General features: G+C 45.1%; 1 protein-coding gene across 1 annotated transcript in view; it reads right to left on the bottom strand.

Moving 5' to 3' along the window:
- Positions 1 to 700: 700 nt before the first annotated feature.
- The window catches only part of LOC103180420 (pappalysin-1), a 196,019-nt gene continuing 169,051 nt past the window's right edge, over positions 701 to 27,668 (bottom strand). The window contains exons 25-27 of the mRNA XM_007896253.2: positions 26,844 to 26,915; positions 18,263 to 18,358; positions 701 to 2,743 (exon numbers count right to left, since the gene is read on the bottom strand). Of these exons, the coding sequence (XP_007894444.2) occupies positions 2,630 to 2,743; positions 18,263 to 18,358; positions 26,844 to 26,915 (282 nt within the window). The 3' untranslated portion in view covers positions 701 to 2,629. The remainder of the gene's footprint in view (positions 2,744 to 18,262; positions 18,359 to 26,843; positions 26,916 to 27,668) is intronic.

Raw genomic sequence — 27,668 nt, 5'->3', positions numbered from 1 at the left:
TTATCACATCATTGAGACATCTCAAAGCGCTTTACAAGATATACTGTAAAGTGAACTGACTGTATTTTGTGGGTGAAATGCGGCAGCCAATTGCGCACAGAGTGTCCCACAAGCAGTCGTGGATTGAGCGGCCAAATTATTATTTTTTTAATGTAAATTGCTTTCACGTTGTGTCTAAATTGTTATCCCTTTTCTTACTTTTAACGGTTGCAATCACAGCTAAACTAATTACTCTTTTTTTAAATGGTTCCATATTACAAGTGCAAAGCTCTGGGAAATGAGACAAACTAAAAATATAGATATATATATATATGGAAAGACTGAAATCGAATGGGACAAAATTAAAAAAAATGACCAAAAAATAATACCAAACGATAGAAAATACCTGTCTGATCTTAGCAGCTTTTTTTGTCCAAAAAAAAACATAAATGTAGACTTTTTTTTTGTAAATGGCCATACAGTTGTTCCAAATGCAGTTACTGAGCAGGATAAAATACTGATTAAATACAATTAAGTAAAGTTTATAACAAAAGTACAAATAAACACTTTAAAACACTTAAACAATTAAATGTCAAAATGTCACTTCTTTTTTTTCCTCTCTTTTTTTTCTGGAGCTAACACTATGCACAAAAACTGACCAGGCAAATACGACATGACTGTACACCAAAATCCTATGGAAAACTATGTCTTTTTTTTTTCATTTTGAGTTTCTTTTCCGTCTTCTACTAAACCTAAGGTGTGGTAGTTTTATATCGGTCCATGCGGTTTGCACAACCTCGTCCGTCGTGAGTTTGCAGCATGAATTTTCTTTCTTTTTTTTCTTATTATTTATTTAAAAATAACACAGGTAAAACCTATAAGAACCGACAGTTATAACCAGGCAAAAATGGAGAAGGGAGGTAGCTGGAACCCATTTTAAAATCCCTTTGAAATTGGCATGTTTTTTGACGTATACTTTTCCCATCTTTTCACACACCTCGACCACCAGCCAAAAGTAATTTGCCGCTGCAGCCTTCCTGTCCATCGTTCGGATAAACCGACCCTGACTGCCTCAGCGTTTTTTTTTTGTTGTTTGATGTTATTTCCAAAGTCTGGAATGTTGATCTAAATTGGGCGGGAGCCGGTCACGGAAACAAACACTTTGCTGTGGAAGTGGAGACCGTTGCTTCGGTGATCCCCGCCGATATTACAAGCCCTCTTCGGCTCGCTATTCACGCTGAGGTCACACGGAGCAAACGGTTGACGTGGGAATAATGGCCGATGCTTTGGGCTCTCCGAAGTAGGGCTTCGGGACAGAATTGGCAACTATCGATCTCAGTTATCGGCCGCAGGCATCTTACACCATGTGGTGTCATTGCCACCCACCCTCCCACCTCTCATAAACCATCAGCACGGTCTCCGCATCAAGTCCATGGCTTCGTTGACAATAGACGTGGCAGTATAAACATGTAAAGGACGCTCTCTGCCCTGACAGTCGGTCTCCTTGTGACGATGTGCCCATCCTCGCATCGTTAGCTTCCCCTCTGCATTATACTCTTACTATCCCCAGCGTCTGAGGCTTGTTCACATTTAATAATAAGACGTAACATTTCCGTTTCATTGGCTTCGTACGTTAACCTCCCATCCCAGGTTCAGGTTTTATCCCTTCAGCAAAACATCTAAATACGGTTCACTTGTGGAGTTCCACACACCTTCACCGAGAGACCGACTTTGCTGTTGGAAACCCGCTGACCCAACCAAAAAAAAACGCTTGACAGGCTGGTCGGCCGTGAAAGATGGACACGGAGAAGGACAAGAAGCTGTCGGGATGTCCCTCCAAACAGGACTTGGTTAAACCCGCGGCAAAATACTTTTGGCTGCATTGTTTTTCGAAGAAAATCCGGAGATGAAATCAAAGGGCTTTAAAACGAGGTTATAAAGGTTTTGCTTAAGGCAGATAGACTGACATTGGGTTTGGTGTTGACCTGTCCTTGTATTGGTCGTCTGGCAATAGCAGCAGCAGCTATGGTAACACAGCTGTTTCCTTTCGGAATTTTGCAATATTTTAATATATTTATTATTCTTAATCCTCTGGACAATCATCTTTACTGTGATATCTGAACTGTTTGTTTTCCCTGTCTCTAAACACGTTCTGCTGTAATTTGGACCTTGGGGGGGTTATATATTTTTTTCGACCGACTTTGAATCTATTTCTTACTCTCTCTCTCTCTCTCTTTCTTTCTCTCTCTCACTCTCTTTTATCCTCCTTCAAATATAGATAGTGCAGCCAGGAAAGGCCACTCGAGCAAGTATGAAACTGTGAGAAACATGCTATTTTCTTTTTCGGGGGTCGAGGGGAGGGGAGGGAGGCTTGTTCGTTTCATTCAATGTGTCGTTTGTGTCTGTTTTGTTAGGTTTTTTTTTCCCTCTTTCACTCCAGCTTTCAGACAAAAAGCAGATTAGCAGAATATTTTGTGTGTGTGTGTGTGTGTGTGTGATTATTATTCGACCGGAGAGATTCTCCCAGAAGCAGCAAGGAATGAGTGGCTCTTCCAGTCTGCCTTCAGCTGTGTGTGTGTGTGTGTGTGTGATTTTGTTACGCTCTCAGTGTCCCCTCCTTCGCTCCCCCCTCTCCCCCTCCCCCCGCCCGCTAATGGTGACTGTAACGGAAACGCTGTCGTTTCCCCTTGACGTTCTCTTGGGCCACTGGGTCTCGGCAAGCGCAGTCACCATTCAGCTCGCAGGACATGGGGAACGGCACCACCTGGAAGGCAAAGGGAGATCCGCTGAATGATAACCACAATAATAATAACAGTAATAACCATCGCATTTGATGTAGAGCCTCATCACGTCCTCGAGACGTTTCAAGGCCCTTCACGGATTATACAGCCAAGCGAACCGACTGGATAGCTTGTGGGCGAAACGCGGAAGCCAATTGCGCATCGCGGCGTCCCACCAACAGGTGGGTTAAAACCCAACGGTTTAAAGGTTTCTCCAACGTGACGCAAAGCGCGGAAAGCGAGCCCGTCAGCGTCGCCTGACCCCCTCCGAGCCATTTACTCAGCTCCACGTCCTGGAGATACAGACAGCACTGTGTGGACTCGCGAATACGGGGGGAGAGAACCTAACAGGAATTTTTGCTCAGCCAAAGAATTCCCAAGGTCCGCCTCGTTCGCTTCCACCACGGCTGATTTCGACGATTCTGGCTGCTCTGAAATGCAACACAGAGTAAACCTCAGCCAACTCGATCTCCCCCAATAATGTAAGATAGTTGTTGCTGGGACCTGCATTTTTTTAAAAAAGCGAGTCCAGTGTTCGTGCCTGGACCCTATACCAATCATTAATTACCCTCTGGGTGATTTAAACTCCCTCTCCTTCCTCCCACAACCCCCCCCCCCCCCCCAACAACTCAACCAGTGCCTATCCTGAAATAGCCCTGTGCAACCCAGAACACCTCTTGTCCTGCCATCGCGTGTACTACATGCGAGACAGATCGTGTTACGTTCACTCTGTTGGGAAGTAGACGATGGCTTGAAAAACAAAATAAATACAGTAAGACCGAGCCTCTGTGATTGCAACATTTTCTACAGCAAAGCAGCGCAGTGTAATTGCAATAACTGTACGTTGCGTGCCAAGACGATTGCTTGGAAGGAGATACAAAGGAAAACGCCGAATGCTGGCAATCTGATATAAAAACAAGAGTATGCTGCAAATGTCTGGCGTGTCTCTCTCTTTCACAACTGAAAGGTTTGCGTATGACCCTGCTGTTAAGTTTTCCTGGCTTTCCTTTCCCAACCATTGATTGACCCTGCGGTTTACTTCTGGCAGCGTCAATTTTCACCAGATTGTAGGCAAACAAGGTTCATGGCACAGGTTACTTTATCCCTCGGTGTTTTGGTGTCCTGGCTCAGTCGCTCGAGCTCTCGCTTCTCAGTCGGGAGATTATGGGTTTGAGCCCATGGATTTTGGCGCTTTGAACCCACAATCCATGTTGACCCTACAGTGAATGGTGGTGGGGGGGAAGGGGGGAGAGGGGGGAGTGCTGCATTGCTCGATGGGACATTAGATGGGACATTAACCCAAGATCCTGCCGCACTATTTGAAAAGAAAAGGGCAGTTTCTCCCGGTGTCCTGGCCAACAATCACCCAAATGAAACAGGTTACGCACTTCCTTCCTGGCTGTTTGTGGGACATAGCTGTGCGCAAACTGACTGCCACCTTCACCTACAAAATACACAGTCACTGCACTGTAGAAGTAGTTCCTGTGAAGAGCTTTCAGACATCCTCCTGACCTGAAAGGCGTTGTATCAAATGTAGGGATGATGATTATTATTATTATTAATTTCATACCCCAAAAATATCAGCACAATGGTCTGGTCGTATACTTTATAAGCGTACGACCTATTTATACAGCACCTTTCACATCAGGAAGAGATCTTCCCTTTGCTGCGTTGGGATGAACATTGAAGGAAATTATTGTGCCACCAATGACCATTTCAGCACGTACATAATGTGAAGCTTCATCTCTTATTTTGCAAGCGTATAAGCCAACGAAAGTTACAACACACTGCGGAAGGCTAGCACGTTTTTAATTTCCATCTCAATCTATCGATTTCTCCTCTTTTATCAACCAAAGTATTGACACGGAGAAGATTTGGAGCCAGCAACAGCGAGTTATGGCTGAGTTCACCTCTGTTATTAGCCCAGATATTAATCCCGCTGGAGAGTGGATGTGTGAGTGAGGGAGAGCAGGTGGGTCAAGTAAGGACAGGTTTGGATTTGGCTGTGGTGCTTCTCATTGTTAAATAGCCTGCTGCTCCTGTAAATAGCAGCTGTTATTGACTGTTTACCGACTCCTGCTTTAACACGCTGGTTCCTAGTTACTCTTTGAATATTCCCCGGTCTCTACACAAGCCCCAATTCACCACTGACTAACTCAAAGCTTCCACTCCCTCGCTGCCCCTGTCTGTGGTGTTCCCAGGCTCGCCAACACCTCAAGCCGTCAAATACAGTCGTGGACAAAAAAATATATAGATTATATATAAGCGAATGCAGCAGCCAATTTGCTGATGGCAATGTCCTTCCTTACAGCCATGAAATGAATGACCGATTTTATCGGTGGGGGTGGGGGGAGACTTGTTACGGTGCAAAACAAAACAGTCCGACTTACACTTACGTCACTCTCTTCACATCGGGAGGTTGTCCCACAGACCAAGTGGCCGGGACACGGGTGAGAAACACGCTTAGGAGAAGGGTGAAAAGTGAATCGAGGTGAGACTGAGTGTTGGTGTGGACACCCCACTTTGCCTGACAAAACCCCGCACAGCTTTTATACTGCCTGTTTGCCACCTGTGTGTCGAAAGTCTCAGATCAACATCAGTGCAAAGGTGTGGAATAAAGACAAAGTAAAGTCCCATCAAGGTCTGGGGAGGTGAAAGGAAAACCCTCTAACTGCCTTGACCGCCCCGCTCCTATTCTTCTCCCTACATGCCACAATCGATGACATCTGTCTACAGTGTATTTCCTTCCTGCACAGACGAGCTTAACGACAGCAAATAAAGTTTACAGCTACTTGAAAAGAGCCCGACCGGGTCACGAAAGGTTTAATTTGCACCTTCAGACTATGTTTTGCAAATAAATATTAGCACCGGCCGCTCTTTGGGAATCGTAACTCGGGGAAGGGAAGTTGCTGTGTAATCGTGGTTTGTCAGAGGCGGCGCAAGGAACCTAACCGACTGACATTTGTTCTTTACTATGTTTCCAACACAGAAGCCACACCAATGTAATGGCTTCATTCTGTGTTATGCGGGGCTGTGACTGGGCTCTTCCCAGCTGGACTCAGTTATTTTTCCTCCTCCCACCCCCCACCCCAAGACCTCAAAGGACATTTTGCCGTATTTGCTCAAGGTTTGCACACAATAAACTATCCCGGGGAACCAGAGAGAGAAAAAACAATGTTTGGACGCTGACACTGCCCGCGCTGCAAGGCAATTGCTGTCTCGCAGGTTCGTTAAACCCGCTGCCTGTTAGCGCCACTTAAACGGAATGCAAGATCAGAACAGACTTGTTTTATCTCTCATGCCTGATTCCAGGATCCTTTGCAATACTGCAATAATCTCTTCAAAAAATTGGCTGCAGCGTTTCGCCCGCAATATATTTGTACTCCACCCGAGCCCCCAACCCTCCTCATCCCCTCTCCTATCCCCCTCCCTCAATTCCCTTCTCTCTCACGAATGCATCACAGTTTCTTCTAAATGCATTGATCCTTTGTTGCTTCAACCACAGGTTCCGGCAATGAGTTCCCACCACACATCCTCACCATCCTCTGCATGAAGAAGTTCCTCCTGGACTCCCTCTCACATCTCCTATTGCCTAGGCTATATTCGCGTCCTCTAGGCTTGGACCGGAGTTAATACATCACCGTTTCCATCCCCTCCCTCTCCTTCTGGTTTCATACTTGTCTGGAGAATAGCTTTGACATCACTACTAAAAATTTATTGCAGCGCATCAAAGCTATGGGTAACAGCTGACGTTTGTGATTTGAAGGTTTAAATCAGATTTATTGAAGCTTAAGGTCAGCACTTGCAAGAGAAATCTTCTCTCTTGAATCCAGTGTTGGATGCTTTCACAAATAGGCAGTCTCTCTTGTTTTTTTAAAAAAAAACTGCGTTGGCCCCTTCTGGTAGCTGATGTGTTCTGCTCAAACTCTGGGGTGAGACATTGGGTCAGGAATCAGGGAGGAAGGGAGGGGAGGAGAAGGTTTCAAAAGCTACCCATCTTTTCTGTCGGTGATGATGATAATAATAATATTAATAATAATCCTTGCATTTGATATAGCTCCTTATCACGTCGTTGAGACGACTCAAAGCGTGTCACAGAATATCCTGCAGTGAATAATTGACAGCGTATTTCACGAGCGGAACTTTTTTTCTATATATAATTGATGATTATATATTAAAAAAAAACAGACTTAAAATTCTTTGGCCGGACTGGTGATCCAAAAAAAAAAAAAAAACTTTATTCGAAAGAGGATTTAAAGCGTTTTATTTTTTTCAAGAAAAAATTATCTCGCCCGGTGTGCGCGCGCGTGCGCGTGGAGGGGGCGAGAGGAAGGAAAAAAAAAAAAAGAAGTTTAATCTGAATTATTTTAACCTAATTGACTTCCTGTTGCTGTGTTGAAAGTTTTGGTTTGCAAGGTCTGACCCCCCCCCATCCACACGCACGCACGCACACACACACACACACACAAGTTTGTGAGGTTGCACAGTTTGGCATAGTTTTAACAGTGGCCCCTTGCTTTCCTTCAATGAGGAATCCAATACTCTGAGCTCATAAGCTCTACTTCAGTCTAAGGAGTTCAAAAGACTCTGATGTCTGTTAGGCCCCAGTACCCTCTCACTATGGCCCCAAATCACAGGAGACCCAGCCTCAGACTGTTCAGCTCTACTTCTGGCTAGCATTAAAACGAGAAAACAAACTGAGAGGTTCCAGGCAATGGAAAGCCTGGGCGGGAAAGGGAATTAAGTAAGATAAAAACGGGTGTCTTGAGTCTGCCTTTCCTTACTACCTGCGCCGGTTGTGGGTGCAATGACCAGTTTGTAGGTCAGTCAATCGCTCAGCATTTTTTGATTTCTGCGCGCGTGTGTGTTTTTAATATGACATGTCGAGGGCACTGCTACGTAAGAAATTAAATGAATCTTAGCTGCCGCTTTAGCAATTCTGCAGCATTATATCCAATCTGTAAATACACCGTAAGTGCTTGTGGTCTTTTATAATTATGGGGTGGGGAGGGGGAGTGGAGGATGGAAGGAGGGGAGGGGGGGTGAGGTGGGAGGAGGGAGAAACCCTTTTGCAGCAGCAGTCTGCATTGCCGAGTTCTGGCAAGAGTATAATAAACCCAGCACTATTCAGCGAGGCTTGAAATATCTTGCAGTTTTTGCTACTGCTCCCAGTCTGTCTCCCTGTGTGTGTGTGTGCGCGCGCCCCAGTGTGTGTTTGAATCACTGGACACTTGACTATTGAATAACAAAGTGCGTTAAATAAAGGAAAAGCTCGGATGATGTACATCGATAATAAAAAAGATCAACTTCACGTGGGTTCACTTGTGCCTACAGTCGCAGTGTATTTCAGGAGCTATTTTGAGGACAGGGCAGCAGTGATCAAATTAACACACTGTTTACAACTGTTAGTGACCCCTTTACTAGATGGCTAATTTTAATAGGTGTCCAGATGACAGCGAGAGGACAGAAAGATTGAAATGTAATGATGGGAACTGAGCGTGGCAAAACAGTTGCTAACCGAGCTAGAGAGACGGAGACAAAAGATTTAAGGGAAAGCGAGAGGGGGAGAGGGAGAGGTCCACACACAAAGTGAGGAGGGAGCAAATTAACCACAGAGAATCGAGCCCCTTCCGTTTGGTAGGGTAAGAGAGGAGCAGCGTTGGTCTGTCCTATAGACTGATCAGTCCTACGAATAAATACCGTGTTGAACACAGCACCTTATCCCATCGTGGCAACGTCTCAAAGGGCTTCACGACAGGACTTTACTGTGGAGAGTGGCGGGGAAATGAGTTTTGCGAGCAAACCCCACAACCAATTTGTGCACAGCAACGTCCCACAAACAGCCATGAAACAAATGAGCAATTGGACGTTTAAAACCCTTTTAAAAAGACCGATGTAACGAAGAGATATTCTCCCACCAAATGCGCACCTTGGGCTGGTGAGTGCTTGGGTAGTGGGCGTGGGGGGTTGGGGGGGGGGGGTGGCGGCAGATTCGACAACGGAGTATCAGGATCGACATTTGGAATCAGAGCTCCTGAGCTCGGCACGAGCGCAGTACAATCCTGTGAAGCGATGTGAGACTTCTCAACGTCCATTTGTCATGCATTCTTTCCAGCCTCTGTGTGTAAAGGATTCCTCTTAACCTCTCGCCTCATTTTCCTTCCGGCAATATTTCTCTCAAATTTATGCTCGCTTGTCCATGACCCGCAGATCAGTGGAATTAGGATCAAATATTCCGAAGTTGCAGCGGGGAGGATAGGATCATCAAGCAAACACGGTTGAACTTTGGCTGAAAGAAACCCAGATGAGTAGCTTGGATCGGCAGGGGTGCTCGGAGCTTTGGGTTAGACACAGAGACACAGCAGGGAGAGAACACGCGAGCAGTAGCTCAAATAATAATGCCAGTCCTATTCATAAAATCACACAGTGTGACATAGAAGATTATAGCACGGAAACAGGCCCTTTGGTTCAACTGGTCCGTGCCGGTGTTTAACACTCCACGCCAGCCTCCACTCCCCTAATCCGCTTTCCTGTACCTCCTCTATTCCAGTAAGTAAGCCAACGTGGAATGTGTTGGGAGGCAAAACAAGGGGGAGTTGGATCGATCTACGGTGCAACAAACTGAGTGCCACCAACACAGCGCTGGCAAAGACCATTGGGCATTGGGGAACCATTGCCTTGCAATTTTCTAAGTCCACTGCACATGCAGCAAATTGATAGGGACTCAGTTGGCCTGTTATTGATAATTAATAATAATAAGTATTGATAATACTATTGATATTAATATTAATAATAATAAATCCTTGCATTTGATACAGCAGCGCCTTTCACATTGTGAGGACGTCTCAAAGTGCTTCACAGGATTCACTGCAGAGCGCAGTGACTGTGTATTTTTCGGAGGTGAACTTGTTGGTCAATCTATGCATCACAATGTCCTACAAACAGCCATGAAGTGAATGACTGATTTTTAGCTGGGGAACTGTTGGCCAAGACACTGGGAGAGAGAGAGAGACTAACTCTCGTCTCTTTTCGAATCGTGCTCCGGGATATTTAATGTCCACCTAAACAGGCAGACGGGACCTCGGTTTAAACGTCTCATCCAAAGATACGGATAACAGCGTGTGGAGGGGAGTGCGGGTGGGGAAGACGAAGAATGCAGCATATGATTTTACCATAAAACATCAGCCCCCACCCCCACCGCCTATAATAAAATAAGAGAAAATAAATTCCACCAACTCTTTGAAATTAAACTAAATAGGAAATTTGAACACCAGTACGACCTTTTATATCCTAGATCAGCTCAGCTCCGTGTTTAGAGAAGAAATTAATTCTCAATCCATCAAGGCTGCCCCCAGAATCATTTATCAAATCACTTACAGCAGCTTTGAATCCGTTTCAATGTAAACACAAGACCCATCTCTGAGAGAGCTGATCAAAGCCCTATCCCTTTGGAAATCTCGAGCTGAAAGGGGGAGCGGGCTGCACTGGGAAACTCCTCGACATCAATCAAAACGTCAAAACACACACACACACACACACAAAAAAAAGGAAAAGGAATGTGGTTGTGGGGAATGTGAACAGCGGTGGGTCTGAATTGGTCTTTAGGAGTGAAAACCCATTGGCATTCAAAGACAACACTATCTTATCTTCACACCACACAGGAGGACTGACTTGTATTTGGGGTAAGATTGTTACTGAATCCAACTCTGCATGGGGCTCCTAAAGCTTGCAGTGCAGCGACTGATCAACACGAACATCACAAATGCATCCCAATAACATCACCCCTGTACTATAAGCCATCCTTCCTCACAGCGAGCCAAATTCAACCTAGACCGGCTCAAAGTCAGTTTTGCTATACAATTTAAGATTTAAGAATAGATGGTGATCTGCAGTGGAAATGGTGACTGACTTTACTCTGCTTTCCTAGCCTAACCCTCTCAACACACAAACACAGGCACAAACATAAACTCCCGGGAACTGAATGCTTCCAAGAGTGTGAATGTGAAGGAGAGCGAACGTCTATCAATAGGACGAGGGGACTCGGCTATTCAGCCAAAGCTGAACACGTGTCACACCTGCAGTGAAGCACTTTTGTACAAGATAGCACGCGTGATGGATGGGGAGCCTGTGAGGAATCCATCATTCGTGACACCATGAACAAAGGTGAACATACCCTACCTCACACAAAGTCACCGATTTTGCTCAGTGCCCCTCTCAGAAGAATGTCGGGGTAGGAGCTGAGCGTGTGTGTGTCCGATTGGGGGTGGGGGGGATGAGATATTGACGCACAGTGTGATATTGGCTTGTTTGATGGGACCAGGTGCCTGATAGCACCCACCATCCCCCTGGACTCTGCCCGTGCCTAAGCCTCTTGTGACTATGCCATATAGTTCCCCTGCCCCGACACAACACACGCATTCACCCACTGGGCACAATTCTCAATGCTCACACCAAGACAAAGCATCTCTTCCTTCTCTTCCTCTTCCTTTCCGCACACGCAAGCAACACATATGCAGATGAGGTGCTGCCAGCAACATCCCACGCAACAGTCATGAAGTGAGTGACCAATTGAATCTGGGGAGGGGGGGGGATTTTCTTTTTGATCAACCCAAATCAAACTGAGAATTCCACACATCCCACCTACACATGGAAGTTCCAGAAAGATCGGCCAGGACACCGGCAAAAACTCTTTTGGGATAGCGCCACGGGATCTTTAACATCCACCTGAACAGGTACAGACGGGACCGAGAATTCAGCAATATTCTGGGATTCTGGCTGTCCCCACGGTTAGTCAAATCACCATCATCCAACTTCACGTTATCCAGTTATCGCCAAAGGAAAACTACATGGAACCGTTTAGGGCTGTGTTTTCCATGCGTGAAGTTTTAACCAGGATTAAACCAATCGCACAGTCAAAGCTGCCCGGCAGACAGGACCTCACAGTTCTCTTCTCTATACGGCTCGTGCAGTTCGCGGTTCGGAGCTGACGAGATTCACCCAAGTGACATAAAGCGACTGGAAGCCTGGCCACTCAGTCATGTGGCCGGGAGTTTAAACATCTAATGGCTGAAGCTAATGAATGTGGGAAGTTATTATCCTCTCTGGATAGTGAACTGCCAAAGAACCTCCATCGCCGTCTGCAGATTTCAACAAATCAGGGTGTTGAGCTGGTGCAACCGGGACCGGCAGGGAAGGGCGAGCCTGCATCCGAGGCAGCCAGAGTGGCTTTGCTGACGATTCGACAGGCCAAGGGGCTGCCTTGCCTTTTGCAGCCATTCCAAAGTATCCCTCAGCACATGCCAAAACCCGATGATGCCATGGCAACGCACTGATGAATGTCTTCAGGTTGGGTTGGGGTGGGTCGATGTCAAGCAAGGAGCTGAGCCATTTTCCCTGATCTCATGCCTGAGTTGATAACCTTGGACCTTGCGTTTGGAAGACTAAGATCTGATTATCTGACTGAAAATAAATTCTTGTGACTTCTGTTCAGCGTCTATCTTTGTATCTCGCTGCAGACTCGCTGCGGCATTCATTCACCTAATCCATCTTTCCAGGCCGATTGTCAATTGAACGTTCTCTATAGTTCCAACAAAGTGCCAAAGTTCATTTGGTGTCTTTTTTTTGGCAGGCTGCGTTTCTTAAAAGATTTTTTGAACTTCAATGGCAGAGAATGACCAAACAGCAGAGATCAAAGGGATTCTCTCTTTTTTTTTTGGACTGAATTGTCATTTTGTGTGTCCGTCTATTCCCCGCTCGCTCCCGGTCTCTGTCTATCAAGGGTTCCCTTTCAAAAGCTAATTCTCTCGGGCCCTGAATTCTCGGTCTGATCTGGATACTCGCAAGCACAGCGGTGGGTTTCCACGTGACAGAGCAAGGCAGGAAAATCTTAAAAGATAACGTCCCACAAACGCACAGTCAATTCACTTGACAATACATTACGTGAAGGGTTTGAGACGTCTCGAAGATGTGATAAGGCGCTGTATCAAATGCAAGGATCACTATTAACACTCAACGTGTTAGTTACATTCACGTTACTGACTGCATCCAAACATAAAGCAGAACAAGTTGAAGCGCGGTGACAAGTGAATGCTGGGTTCGACCCAAACCCCCCACCCACCTCCCCCACGCACACTCACACACACAACAAAGTTATGGGGGGGGCTAACGCACATCTCACAACACAGACTCAGTTCACGTAAAAGCTTGACCCCGGCCATTTCAGGGATCATGTGAATCTTTAAACTTTAAGAAAAGTAGCTAAATCATCACCTTAAGTACCGCACAAACCTGGTATGCGGAGATTAACAGTCTGACCTTTCAAAGCTCCTGCACCCTGGGGTATGTGATCTCCACTGCGCTGGCGAGCACGACGTCGTATTTTAAATACTTCTCCTGAAGACACTTTACCCCCTTTCTTCCCCCCCCCCACCTCCCCCTCCCTCTCTCAATTCCCAACTCTATTATCAAAAGCAGAGAAAAAAAAACACAGCCTGGAGAGAACATCACTTTTATATTAGAACTAATTATATTTCACCCTAACTTCACTTGACTGGTGAACCGCCAAAGAGAACGACTTCACTGCGTGGGAACTTGGGACGCGAGTGAGGCAACACGATATAAAATAAAATAAAAATACAATAATCACAGCCTTTCACGTCGGGAGGACGTCCCAAGGTGTTGGTCGCCAGACGGTATGAAATAATAAAAGTTGTTTTTGTATTCGATTGTAACTTTTCAAATAAGGGACGGAGTGGGGGGGGGGGGGGCTGGGGGAGTCAAAACACAGATAGGTCTTAAAAACCCTCCCTGATCTGTGAGGCAGGAGTGAAGGGGGGAAAAAAATGTCATTCGTCTTGGTGAAATGGTGAAAAAATTGCAACGTGTGATTATTATCACCAGTGGTCAATAGCACTTCACAGAACATGTCTAACCCAGTCACTGTCTCGCCTCAGAGAGACTCGCTCTCACCTCCCCCCCACTCCCCCCTCACCCCCGCACTTTGTCATATAGTCTTTGACTGGTGGTCCTCAAGTCTCCTGTGGCTACCATGATGCTGGCCGGCCGAGTGTGGCTTTTGCCTGCTGGATCCTCGGATATGGTTCTTAACTCTCTCGGCCTTTTGTTGTTGAGTTAAGCTGAGAGCCCTTCAAGGGGGGGGAAGACAAATGGCTATCGCAGGCTACCCACTCGGATGAAATCGGGGGCTCCAGAAACAAAACAAGACTAAATCTGGGCTTTGACCTATTCGGTTCTGAACGAAACTCACTCAACAACAACAACTTGCATTTATGTACTTAGCGGCCACCCAGGGTAGCGACCCAGAGCATCGCCCGGCTATTGGAATTAAAGGCACGAAAGAAAGCAGGTCCCCTTCACTGATGGGACAAGGTGAAAGGTTGACATGTGCTTAGTCGGGCACAAACTCACTCACTCTCTCTCTCTCTCTCGCTCTCTGTGTCCTTCGGGGCGTATTGTGATCCGTTGTGTTAATGATTGAGGAAAGAGCGCCCCGAGAAGGAGGAGATCTTGTTTCTCATTAACTTTCTGCTCGGAATGGTACGTTTTTCTTGTACAAGTGGTGCAATAACAGGATGTGTGTCTGAGAGCACTCTGCAGTGCCTTTTCCACACCGTTGAGAATGCTTAGCCTGAGGGGGCTTTTGTGCTGAGCTGCTGTGGTACCTTGTCACGACCCAGTGAAGTGGACAGGTGAACACGGTTGTTATGGCCTGTTGCTAGGCTGCCTCCGCCTCTGTGATCTGAAGCACTAAGTGATGAAGAGCTGCTCGAAGGGCGAGCGAGGGGGAGCGTTCGACGGATGGAAAACTTCCGTGCGACACTGTGAGGCTCAACTGATGCTGATAGACTTTCTTTCCCTTTAAGTCCGATGACAGAAGGTGGAATGGATTGGCGTCGCTCCCGACAAGCAAAAGACTCCCTTCTCCACGTCTCTCCCTTACTCGCTCGCTCACTCGCACACTCACATGCGCACACACACACACACGCACACACACTCACTCACTCACACGCACACATGCGCACACGAGAGAATAAATATGTTGACTCTCGGGGAGACATCCGAACCGCGATACCAATTGTTTGTTCTGGTTGGTTTTAAAAGATGCCATTAGAGAGAAAAGCAGAGAGTTCTTCAGCATTGTTCCTCATTTCTCTGAATTCCAGATTAATTAAAATGCCCTTCATCACATTTTCTTTTTTGGGGGGTGGGGGGGTGTGTAGGAGAGGGAGGGGGAAGGGGGTAAAGTTGGTAGTACAGATCAGCTTGTGTATCTCTCTAAATATCGTTTGCTGGACTTCAAGTGAGCTGGTATGAGGAAGGGCTTGGGAGGTGTTTTGATGTGATACCGTGCTTTATGGAAGGTGAATATTCCTAGTAAAACCCGTGGTCTAAACCCAACCAATTTGCAAAAAATTCCTATGTTACCGACTGTGTTACTTGGTGGTCCCAACTAGAGCTTCATTAACATGAATCCAGCAGCTCAGTCCTTGACGAGACCTACTTTATTCTTCCGCATGACTTGGTAATAATGGGGATTGTCTGTGCGGAGTCTTGTGGTTATCCGGACGACACATTCCTGTTGCGAGACGGGGGCAGTAGGGGCACCGACACTCTGCCGGGGAGGAAGTGGTTATAAGACTCGAAGCTGAGGCGCTTTGTGTAAGTTTAACTGAGGGTGCGAGGCGGCGCTCAGAGACGGAACGGTGCCATTGTATCGGGTCCTCCAGCCCCTCTGGCGACCCGAGGAGATTAAAAAAAAAGCAGGGAAAGCTCTCGGAGATATGCACTGTCAGGGTGCTAAATAAAGAAGTGCCAAAGAAAGGGTTGTACAAGCACCGCAGAACAAGTGAAAGGGGATTAATGGATTAGCACAAAGCACAGGGGCTTCTTGGGGGCTCCTGTGTCAATGGAGCTTCTGATAAGGTTAATAAGGAGGACAGCCCTAGACATATGCTTGGCGGAGTTTAAAGGGGCAGGGGCCTGGGGCGGCTAAGTGTTGGGAGTTTCAGCGCCAAACGAGGTCTGAATTTGCTTAAAGCACGTCCGGCTGGGTGCTGGGGGTGCTTGAACCCCGGGCTAATCGATCACATTCAACGCAGCAAATAGCATGACCTTAAACGGCACGGAGATAAGTAGCTAACGGTTTGGCCATTTGGAAATGCTGTTTTTATTTTTTTCCCCTTTTAAGAGGATTACGATGGAAAAGACGCATAAAAGAAATTGGTTTAAGTATGTTTCAATCTCAAGGCAACAGCCCTCACCCCCCCCACTACCCATCAGCTCCCTACCCCCCCCCCTCGCCCCCCCACACATTATCAACACTGTGACCCATTGATGAAGAGATGTTTTATGTTGAGATTTTTAAAGTGAGAGAGAGAGAGAGCGAATGGAGCATTTCACATTCTCTGATCTCTCTCTCTCTCTTTTGATTGATTAATACGAGCTGTAGTTGGAGCGTAAAAAGCAGACAGATCCTGTACGCCTGATGGAATTCAGAACCTTTGATATTGTCAAATGCTCTGCCGAGACCCCTAGACTTTTCTGCTACAATTGACTTTTCAATCATCCTGACACTTTTACGCTGGAAATTTATTTCACTCGGGAGGAGCGCAGAAGCTGTTTTTTTTGGTGCCGTTTTTTGTTTTGTTCGTTCGTTCGTTCCCTGGCGCGATAACAGTCACAGAAGAATGGATTGTACGAACACGGCAGCCATTTTGCGCGCAGCAATGTCCCACAAACAACCATGACGTGAACGGCCGGTTTTATCTAGGAGCTCGTTGGCTGGTGATAAACTCCCTTCTCTTTTCGAATAGTGCTGTGGCATCTTTGTTTCAACGTCTCATCCGAAGGCCGGCACCTCTGACAGTGCAGTGCACCCCCCACCTAACCCCAAAACCAAGGCACTGAAGCATTGGGTTTAGACTACGAGCTCCTTATGTGGGGGGGGGGGTTGAACCCACAACCTTCTGACGTGGAGCAGAGACCAACTGAGCCGGGCTGACAACGAACTATTTTATAAACAATTAACGGGCTGATCTCTTTCTCAACAATGGTTTTGGCCAAGAATTTCACATTCCAACCGCCCTCTGTGTAAAACAGTTTTTCTTTTTGTGTGGACACATAGTGTGTATTTATAAGGTATGAGGGCATGTAGTTAAAGACATCATTCTCTCCCCATTAGCGTCTGATGAGGGAATCCAGAACGGGGGGGGGGGGGGGGGGGCATAATTGGAGTTGAGGTATGGATCAGCCATGATGTAGTAGAATGTCAGAACAGGCTCGAGGGGCTGAATGGCCTGTTCTTGTGTTTCCTCTGAAGGATCCACAAGATACTAAGAGTGTGGACGGTCACAGAGAAACAGAAAAGGGGCTGTGGCGATACACTCGATCGATCCCACCAGAGTATATTAAAAAAGACACAGCTTTGTGGTCAATTGTGCGCAGGATTAAAGTGCGTATTTCTCCGTTGTTTTTTTTAAACTACAAAAAAAAAGGATGTCAGCCTTCGGCTTTGAATAAATCTTTTCTTCCCTCTCTCACTTTTCTGCCCCCTTACGCTTTCTCTCTTAACCCCCCCCCCGCCCGGTACACTTTCTGATGAAGATCAACACCCCAAAAAATATACAACACCCAGGGGATTCTGAAAAGGGGCAGCGATGTGGAAGAACGCCCACCCCCATTCACTTAGGCAGCGGTTTGCTCAGTCACATAAGCTGCTTAACCACTTACTAATTGTGTCGACCTGTTCAATTAAGCCGGAAGCATTGAGCTGCTTCTCTCGTTCACAGATATTTCCAGCTTCTGAGGAGCAGAAGTGACTGGAAGATCAGAAAAGGCTGGAGGTCTCGTCTGAGGCTCAAACCTTTTTTGTAGCGTCGCAGCGTTTTATGATTTTTTTCAATGTTACTTAATTGTTAAGATGTGTAATGATTTGTTATTACGATCAGGTAATAATAATGATCCTTGCATTTGATACAGCGCCTTATCACGGTCGTCGAGATGTCTCAAAAACGTTCTCTCCTTCGCTTCGGAAGTCTGACAGACCGAATTTGTGGCAGAGCAACTATACACAACTTTTTTTTAAATAACAAGAAAACCCTCTGACATCCTAAGGAGAGAGAAAACATACACCATTTGAGTTGCAAACGTTTCATCAATTGACACACGGGAACTTGATAAACCATCCCACGCCGCGGCTGTGTTTTTGCACCACACACACACATACACATTTGAGTTCAAGTCTAACACCCTGATAATTTGTTTGCTCTTGAGATCACGTCAAGTCAGTTTCTTACCTGTGTGTATTGCAGGACCGTTCTGTAACGCTGTGTCAAGTTGATTCGTTAACTGTGGCCTTTTAAACACAACTTACATATTTTGGGATGAAATAGCATCACCCTCAACGCAAGAAATCGTTAATGTATTGCAACGCGTACAGAACCTGAAACATGTTTCTGTCGAAAGGGGGTTGAGAGGGGTCTAACCTTTCTGTTGAGTGTAGAGGCACAGCAGTCTCCTCCATCGTAGTTGCAGTAAGCTCTGTTGTTCCCTCCGTCACAGTAGTTGTCCCCAATGTAAAGCTGCAAGAGGAATGAAAGAAGGTGGAATTAATTAAGAGTCAACGGGATAAATGGAGCTGGAGAAGAGACCTTTAAGGCTGGACCTAATAGCGCTTCACAGGGTATACTGTAAAGCAGTGGTGGCCAACCTTTTTGGCCAGACAATCAAATACATATTCTTGATTAAATATTTATTTTTAATTGATGGCCACTTAATAATAATACAATAATAATCCTTGCATTTGATATAGTGCTTTAGACGTCTCAAAGCGCTTCACAGAATATACTGTAAAGTTAATTGACTGTATATTTGTGGGCGAAACGCGGCAGCCAATTGCGCACAGCAGCGTCCCCACAAACAGTCGTGGATTGAAGTGCCCAATTTATTATTGCTATTACTTTTTCTTGAGGGATTATTAACAGGCGTGTGGAGTAAGGGAACTTGCCCGATGTTTCACCCTGCCGGGAATCGAACCCAGGTCACTTCTGGCCCATGGGCCATTGGTTGGCCATCACTATTGTAAAGTGTAGTGACTGTGTATTTTATAAGTGAATGTGGCAACCAATCTGCACATGGCAATGTCCCACAAGCAGCCATGAAGTGAGTGGCCAATATTATCTGGGGAGATTGTTGGCCAGGACACCGGGAGAATCTCCCTTTTCTTTTCACATCCACCTTAACAGAGCACAGATGGGACCTCTCTTTAACCTTGTCATCTGAAGGACGGCACCTCTGATGATTTAGCGCTCTCCCAGGACTGCTCTGGAGCGTCAGCCTTGACTACATGAGTTCAAAGACCCCATGGTGGGGCTTAAAAACAATTAAAGACAAGACTTGGAGTGGAAATAAAACCATTGTGTTCAAGGAATGTATTGCCTTATGAAGTGCGAAGTCGAGGCTTGCATTTTGCAGGTGCGTTGGAGAGCTTTAATGAGCAAATAAGCTGGATTTATAGACTGGATCGAACCAAATTTGAGGGACATCAGAGGGAAAGAATTCTAAGGCGTTACTTGGTTGCAAAGCAGAAGAAAATGTACGGGAAGGAGAATGGAAAGTCAGTTCCTATTCCCCGCAGTCACAGCAGACAAGAATGAGTTAACCCCACAGTCCCTGTGACAATTGTGCAAGTGGTTTATTTATTGCCTGTTTAAGGGACCAGGTTAAGCTCAATGATCCACAGCTGTTCCCAAGAACCTTAATTAGATTGTCAAGGGGGCAGGAATGGAGATGTAACCGCTTTGCAGTGATTTTGAGCACTGGACAGGCAGAGAAGAGGGGTTCGATTTTGGGGGTAAGAAAAACTGTTTTTGCTTTTACTGAATGGAATGTTTTTTTCACTACTACGTGCTCAATGCTGATGTTTGCTATGGAAGTAGGAGAGAACTTAAGTGGGGCCGGTTGAATTTTGCAGTGATGTTTTCGCCCATGTTTCTGGGTTAAGAGATGCAATACAGATACATGCAAAGTACTCCATGTGGGACGTCGGACTAGGAAGCGTGTGTGCTCCATGAATGGGATAGAACTTGCCAGGGGGGAAGCTGAAAGAGATATTGGATTGTGAGTTGACTCATTGCTCACCATGTTAAAACAGTGTAAGGCAGCAATAAACAAGGCAAATAGGATGCTGGGCTCCATTGCCAAATTAGTTGAGTTCGGATCCCTGGAGGTTAAACTCAAGCTGTAAAATGCTCTGGTCAGCCCACACCTGGAGAGCTGAGTGCAGTTCTGGATTCAGTGATATAAAGACCCTAGAGGCAATGCAAAGGAAAGTGAGGAAGATGATCCCCAGTGTGAACAATGTTTTGTTCAGTCTTGAAAAGATGTCTCGAAGGTGACCATATTATACAGGCTGTACATAAGATTTGAAATTGGATTGAGAGTGAACTCTAAACGCTACTTTTGGCTGCAATGAGGAAGGTTTAGGGTTGTGAAGGGCAATTTCAGGGTACCAGGAATGTAATTCTTTACTCGGAGGGTAACTGACTGGAGTGTGTTACCAGGAAGGCTGGTTGAAACCAGGATGCTGGACTTGTTGTCTTATTTTAAGAAGAAGCTTGATGCTTTGATAGAAGGGTGAGGTGTGTAGTCTGGAAGCATGAAATCAAAGGAGCCCAAAGGGCCGTCTTCATCCAAAACTCTATATAATGCTTCCATAGCTTTGCTCAACTGGTGGTGCTCTTGGCTTTGGGTCAGCAGGTTGTGGATTCAATCCCACAAAGGCCTTTGAGCTCATAGTCCAGGCTGACACTCCAGTGCAGCACTCAGGAAAGTGGTGCCTTATGAGATGTTGAATTGAGGTTCTGCCTTTCCATCCGGGTGACACGATAGATCCCGTGATGCCATAAGGGAGTTTCTCCCGCACCCCGATCACCCCAGTGTCTTGGCTGACAATCCCTCAGATAAAGTTGGTCAATCATTTCAGGACTGGTTGTGTAGGGCCCTGCCAAGCCTACATTGCTCACAGTCACTACATTTGACAGCCATTACAATGACCTGCGACGTGCTTGAGTGATGCTGTACAAATGTGTTGTTGTTTTGTCTGTGACCATCTATGTGCAACGAGTATTCTTACTGAAAAATTCTGCTGAGGTTAAATTTTTTTTGGTGGTGTGAGTGCGGAGGCAAAGAGGGGAGAGGTGAAGTGGTTGTGAAACAAATTAGATTTTGAACTCTTTTCCGTCTCTATCCAGTGACTGCTGGTTGAGAGGCTAACTGCTGACATGTTGAGTAGTACGTTATAAACATTTCAATAAATGCTTTAGCGAGAAAGCAAGATATTCCCTAAATACCTTTTTTTCTTCTTCTTGGCCCTAAATATTGCTGTTTTGCATTTTTAGTGCATGTTCGTATTAACGCAGCGCCATGTGCCGAACCTCATCCCAAGTCGGCTGTAATTATTGATAGTGTTAACAGCTCTGAACCCGAAGGGAAATCACCCCTGAAAGGGCCTGTGCAAATCGTCAGTGCAACACGATGCCACGGAATTAATACACTCAATATTTGCCGGGAGTTGTGTTTCAGCTTTCTGTCGAGTTGAGATCGAGCGAGTGGGTGGAACACAAAGCCTTTTTTTTTAAAAAAAAAGAGTTTAACTAACTTGCAAAGCTGTCTTGGGCTCTCCCAACAAACGACCGTTATTTTTAACCCCACCTTAGTCCTCGAGTGTTCTCAGGGGCCGAGCTATTTATACCCCGGGCGTCACAGTCCAGATGTTTTTGCAACAGGCCCTGTGCCTGAGAGGGTACATGTGGAAAATGTTCAGAGCCAAGACCCAGCAGTATAATTGAGAACGTTTCAACTCCAAGCCTTTAATGAAGCTGGTGTAATACAACTGAGTTCAGATATTCCAGTTCATTGTTTTGCCCATGAGCAAGTTCCGCTCGGACGATTTCTGACCCGTTTTACCTAGCTAAGAAGTTTTTTCCTTTTTTTAAAAAAAAAACAAATTGCTATCGCGTCTCCTGCATATCTGGTTGTTTTCCCCTCTAGCGCAAAGTAAACTCCGTGCAATCTGTAGCGTAGGGGTTAGATCACTCGCCTCGCAAGTGAGAGGACCTGGTTTTGATTCCTGGGCAGGGAGAAATGTTAGGCAAGTTTCCTTCCTCCGCAAGCCTCTGTTTGCCTAGCTGTACGTAGGAAGCTGGTTGCTGGTCGACTGATGGATCGCTTTTCCGTGGGTGATAATCCCTTAAAAAAATAAATTAATCAATAATAATTTGGGCGTGTAACCCTTGACTGTTTGTGGGACGCTGCTGTGCGCAATTGGCTGCTGCATCTAGCCCCCAGAATATACAGTCAATTCATGTTACAGTATATTCTGTGAAGCGCTTTGAGACGTCTCAGTGACATGGTAAGGCGCTGTATCAAATGCAAGTATTATTATCTTTAGGACCTTTTTTTTTTATTCGCTTGCTTTCTGAACGCTGCACTGTGGTTTGCAGAACATCCAGCTAGAGTATCCACCTGTTTAAGCTCGTGAACCAACTCGGTCACATCCTAAAAGAATTCAATAAATATATTACGCACAGCCTGCCTCTCTCATAAGCCCCTGTTCACTTGGGTCCAACTGGCAGGCTCGCTCGAATCACTTCCTTCCCAATTGACTCAAAGCATTTTTCCCATTAAAAATGTCAAGCCAACAAGCTTAGAATTCCCAAGATCATCCTCAGATTTTTTTTCTATAAAAGATTGGAATTACGCTCATCATCTCCATGAGTTTTGTGGCCAGCGAGCTTTTATAGCCATCTCTGCCACCACACCCCTACTTTTACTCCTCGTTTGTGATTTTAGTCGTGTTGGATCCACCCCGCTCTGCCCTGATGTTTTATGAGCCTTAAAGCACTCCAGTTCTTGTTTAATGACCATTTCATTGCTAACCACAAATCTCCATAAACTCTGAAGCATCCCTGTCAGTTGGGTTTCCTATCTGGGCGCACTGGCTAATGTCTTCGTCTTCACTGGTGACAACAAACGTGGATTTTGCTCACACACTATACAGTTGTGACACTTTTACGGTAAATACTATGAAGCTCTTTGAGATGTCTCAGTGATACTATATCAAATGCTTTGTTGTTGTTATTAAGAAGAAGAAATAATGGAAACCTTGATGAGACTGCAGACTAACCTCACTGTTATTACCTCTTTCTTCATTATTATTCAAAATATTTCACCCACAAAATACAGTCAATTCACTTTCTAGTATTATTCTTTGAAGCGCTTGATGTTCTACCCTACTACACTATGTACCGCCTACCTTCTCTCCAGTAGTACAGTCTCGTTTAAAACCTCTCCTCCTTTTGATTTTGTTTCAAGAAAGCCTCCGATAGTTTCTAGCTGTTTATCTTATTTCTTTCACTCCCTCCTGAAATCTAATGTACTCCTTTTCTTATCCCTGCCAGCGTGAGTCAAAAGGTCAATTCTAATGACATCATGATCACTAGTAATTGAGTGAGTTCCTACCAGCCCACACGTTCCATTATCTCAGCCTCGCTGCTAAATATTGCATGAAGCAAAGCCTCTTTCATACACCCTTTTTACCCTGCCTGCCTGATGTTGCCTTTGGGGGGGTGGAAAAACTAATTTTGCTTCAACCCTGTATGACCAAACTAGTTCAGTAAAGCACTTTTCTCTCTCTTGCTCTCTCAAGTCTCCTGATTTGCTTGAGTTATTCAATTCAAAGTTAATTTTGTCCACATTGCAATTCACAATTGTTGTTATTATTTTCCATTGGGAGATGCAATCTTTTTCCCTCCCTGCCCCCGCCCCCACCATCTGAGTTGTATAGAAATGTCTTAGCAGAGCCAGAATTCATGATTCAGGGGTGTGAAGGACAGACACTTGGAGATATTTCATTGCACTGAGGCTAAATGACAGCAGGAACAAGTTTTGGATGAGGACAGGACAGTGAAGTCATTTCAGAATCTTCTTGATTCCGTTTAATTGATGGTGATCTCAAATGTAAAGCTGCATCGTCAGATACGCTGTCCCTCGGATGAGACATTAAACCAAGGCCCCCTCTGCCTGTTCAGATAAGCATTCAAGATCTGTCCTACACTAGCAAAGTTTCTCCTGGTGTCCTGGCCTAACAATCCCCCCGATAAAATTGGTCATTCACTTCATGGCTGTTTGTGGATCCCCGCTGTGCATAAATTGACTGCCATGTTTTTTTTTGCAAGGATATTTTGCCTGTTAAGCATTCAAAGATTTGTTTTTCATCATCCGTGTCGTGTTATTACATTCTCATTCACGTTACCTCAGTGTGAACGAATAGCAATTTAACAGCGTTGTGCATTACATTTTTTATATATACAAAAATACCATTTGCGCATCTCAGTCTCCAGGCATGAGCACCAAATCCCATTAGGACCTTGCAAGCAGAAATATCCCCATCTTTTCCCTGCCTATCAGTAAAGCCAAACAGATCTTTTGGGTTTCACGAGCGAAACACAAAAGCTAGTTTAATGCCAAACTTTCATTATTCCGACATTAAAATTTAAAGACAAATTAGCCTCTGACCGCCCTGAGAACGTGTAACCTTGCCCTTGCGTGTGATATACATCTCGTCATTACTACGATCACAAAGGACTTTACTACAGTAAAGTCTCCCTGGGGTGGGGGGGGGCAGTTAAATCATTCTTGTGCTGAATGTGCAGCATCTTCTATTTCGAGATTGCTGTCTGTCAATTAAATGTGTGTGCACCTCAGCCAGGACTAACCGCTGGCTTCCATTTAGACAGGACTCCTTTGGGACTTTGCAACAGCACCTGCATACTTTACAATTATGTGCAACCTTTACCCTGCCCTCAAATTGTTTTTCGTTGAATGCTCGGCGTTCTTGGTATTTGGCGTATCGCCAGAATTTTTTTTTTCCCTTTCTCTCCCCCCCCACCCGCCCCCTTTCCCTCTCACTCACTCTCACTCACTCCTCAGGCGCAAAAGAGGATGAAAATCAATGCACGCTGCCCTCAAAATGTCCATTCCTCATCAACCGTTCTCCTCACTGTGTTAATGACAAAGCAACTGAAGTGACTGACCGACCCACTCACTGTTTTGATGTACTTGCTCGTGTAATTTGAGTCTCGACGCAATTACAAAAGAACTAGAGAGAAGATCAGAAAGTTTACTGATCTATATTACAGGCAGAACAAGGCTGAACATTTATTCATGACGCCTCACCCGGCCCCCCACCTCCAAATGCCATAAATCAGCCCAGATCCCCCCCCCCCCTTCTTTGGCAAGTGTACAAGTCCTGCAGCAAAGGGCATATTATAGAACGAGAGAGAGCTTTATATAGAGTCTCTTTAAGCGAGGGAGCCATAAACGATGCGTGCTGTATCCATGGCTATTTTCTGGTATGGCCAGATCTGGAATTGTTGCATTAACCTCTCGAGATCCAAGTTTTGTTTGCACCTTTTCAGTGTTCAAACTAAAGCGATGGACCGAGCAGTAACTGAGCTAACTTCCCTGCTCGCTGGAAGTCCCAATTCTCGTCTCCACAAGCTACAGATTATTCGATGCTCTGCTGCTCGTGTCCTCTCCCGCACCTCACCTGGCTTCACTGGCTCCCCCATCCCCAGAGGATCAAGATCCTCATCCTCACCTTTAAAGCCCTCCGTGGTTTAAAGACTCCACACGTGAATAATAATAATAATCCTTGTATACATTGTAATACAGCACATTGGGCTGACTGAACACAGGATTCACTGCGAAGTGTACCGACTATGTATTTTTGAAGTTGCAAGTAAAAATAAAGAGAGCTCAGCTGTCCTCGGGGGGGTTTTCTTTTTAAAATAAAAAAAAGTGTGTAGGAAGTCCATTTTGTAAAACAAGTACACACGGGCATAATTCCAAATGTGGAATCCTGGACTATTGATTTTTTTACAAAGAATTTATGGGCGTTTACAACATAAACACTCCAAAAAACTCCTTCGAAGAACACAAGAGATTATGCAGCCGGGAACAATTGTGATTTAATATGGGTTTTGGGTGAACTGCACGGTTGTTTTGACCTTATAATCAATTATGAAGTCTGCGTTTTTATCTTGAGCTGAAATAACCAGTTTATAAACTGAGACTGAGAGAGGGTGGGGGTGTGGGGGAAATGAGACGAGGTGAGTGGGGGTTGGGGGTGGGGGAATGATGCGAATATCAATGCTACTAAATTGGCATTACTCCGCATTGCAGACTGATGAGTTAGGGGTTGCACAGCACATGTCTTTGTCGCATAAACGGTCAATAAACCCTGAATATTTTCCACGGCAACCACCCTCTGAGCGTCTCGTACCTGCGCGTTTGTCTGATTAGCGTTAGAATAACTTAACGTAAATTGTAAGTTCTTTCTACAAATTCTCAACGGCAACAACAACAAAAAAAAAACCTTGCCCACCTGCCGAGAATTCATATTGCAGATAATGGGTTGTGTAACGGAGTGAAAGTTCACATAACATTAATGCTGGCGCCCGCTCACATGACCATTTTTTTAAGCAATGAGGCTTGGAAGGTCTCCAACTAAGTCTGAAGGCCCCAGCCCGTCATCTCTCCAAACAGCAGACTCGCACCAAAACTGGGGCAAAAGTACTATTATTTACTCTGGTTTTACAATGTAGATTTGTAACGTGGAAGCACATGAGAAAGAGTGTGTGTGTGTATGTTTGTGTCAATGTATAAACTAGACGTGAAAGCTTTGGGGGGGGGAATTTCTGAACTTTCCAGATGTTTATCAATAGTTTTTTTTTCATGCTACGCAAAACCTGTAGGAGATATTTCTCCTGCTTTTACGGAATAAAAGCTGCATTCTTGCTGAAGATGCTGAAACGTGAAGCCATGTTTTTAATGGAATAATAATAATATCATGACTTTTTGGTCACCTGTGTATATTTTATATTTATATATATATATAAAAGTTATTTGAGTCCCTTTTAGCAAATGTATGAATATAGACGTGGTTTTGGGGGAGTTTTCCCCCCAATTAAAGTCTATCACGCTGCCATTACCCACCACACTTACCTCGCACGTTTTGATGCAGTGAATGTTTTCAGGCGCTGGATGCCATTTCAGTCCTGCCGTACAGATAATTTTCTGTAAAGAGAAGGAAAAAAGGCGAAGGTTACAATTGGCGAATCGAAAGTGCTTTAATAATTAAAAGAATAATAATTAAAATAATAAGTAGAATAATAAATTATACTGCTATAATATATTGTAGTAATAATAATAATAATCCTTGCATTTGATATAGTGCCCTATAACATCTTCCAGACGTCTCAAATTGCTTCGCAGAATATACTGTAAAGTGAATTGAATGTATATTTTGTGGGCGAAACATGTCATGCTACCCAGGTTCTCTCCTCTCCTAGTGCTTCGGGGCTTTTTTTCTTAAATTGACTATCGTCCCTCAGAATTCTTGGTGATCCCTTGATACCATAAGTGACGCTTTCCAATGTCATGGGTGACTTGGTCAGAGGGGAGATTCAAACATATAACTGAGACCCTCCCCTGCTGGTGTCAGAGATCAGGGGTCAAGTGTTTGCTCTTGAAAAGGCAATCAGCCTGGAAATTGGCAAATCCGGACTTTTTTTTATATGAAAAAAAAAGTTTGCTCATCACGGATTGCAATCTAAAATATCTGGAGTTTATTCTTAATTCATAAGAGGGCCCCTTCAAGAGCACCAAATGACGCCACGCACGGAAGTCCATCTACTCTCAACTATTGTACTTTCCTGACACTTCATTCCTTCCAGAGTCCCATCACCATGGTTGACAACAACAACACTTGCATCATGACTCGTTACTCCGAGCACTCGACTCCAGCTGCTTCCATATAACGGTTGACTC

The sequence above is a fragment of the Callorhinchus milii genome, unplaced genomic scaffold (genome assembly GCF_018977255.1).
Source record: "Callorhinchus milii isolate IMCB2004 unplaced genomic scaffold, IMCB_Cmil_1.0 Scaffold8, whole genome shotgun sequence".
NCBI lineage: Eukaryota > Metazoa > Chordata > Chondrichthyes > Chimaeriformes > Callorhinchidae > Callorhinchus > Callorhinchus milii.
This window is presented reverse-complemented; position numbering and strand designations above follow the sequence as displayed.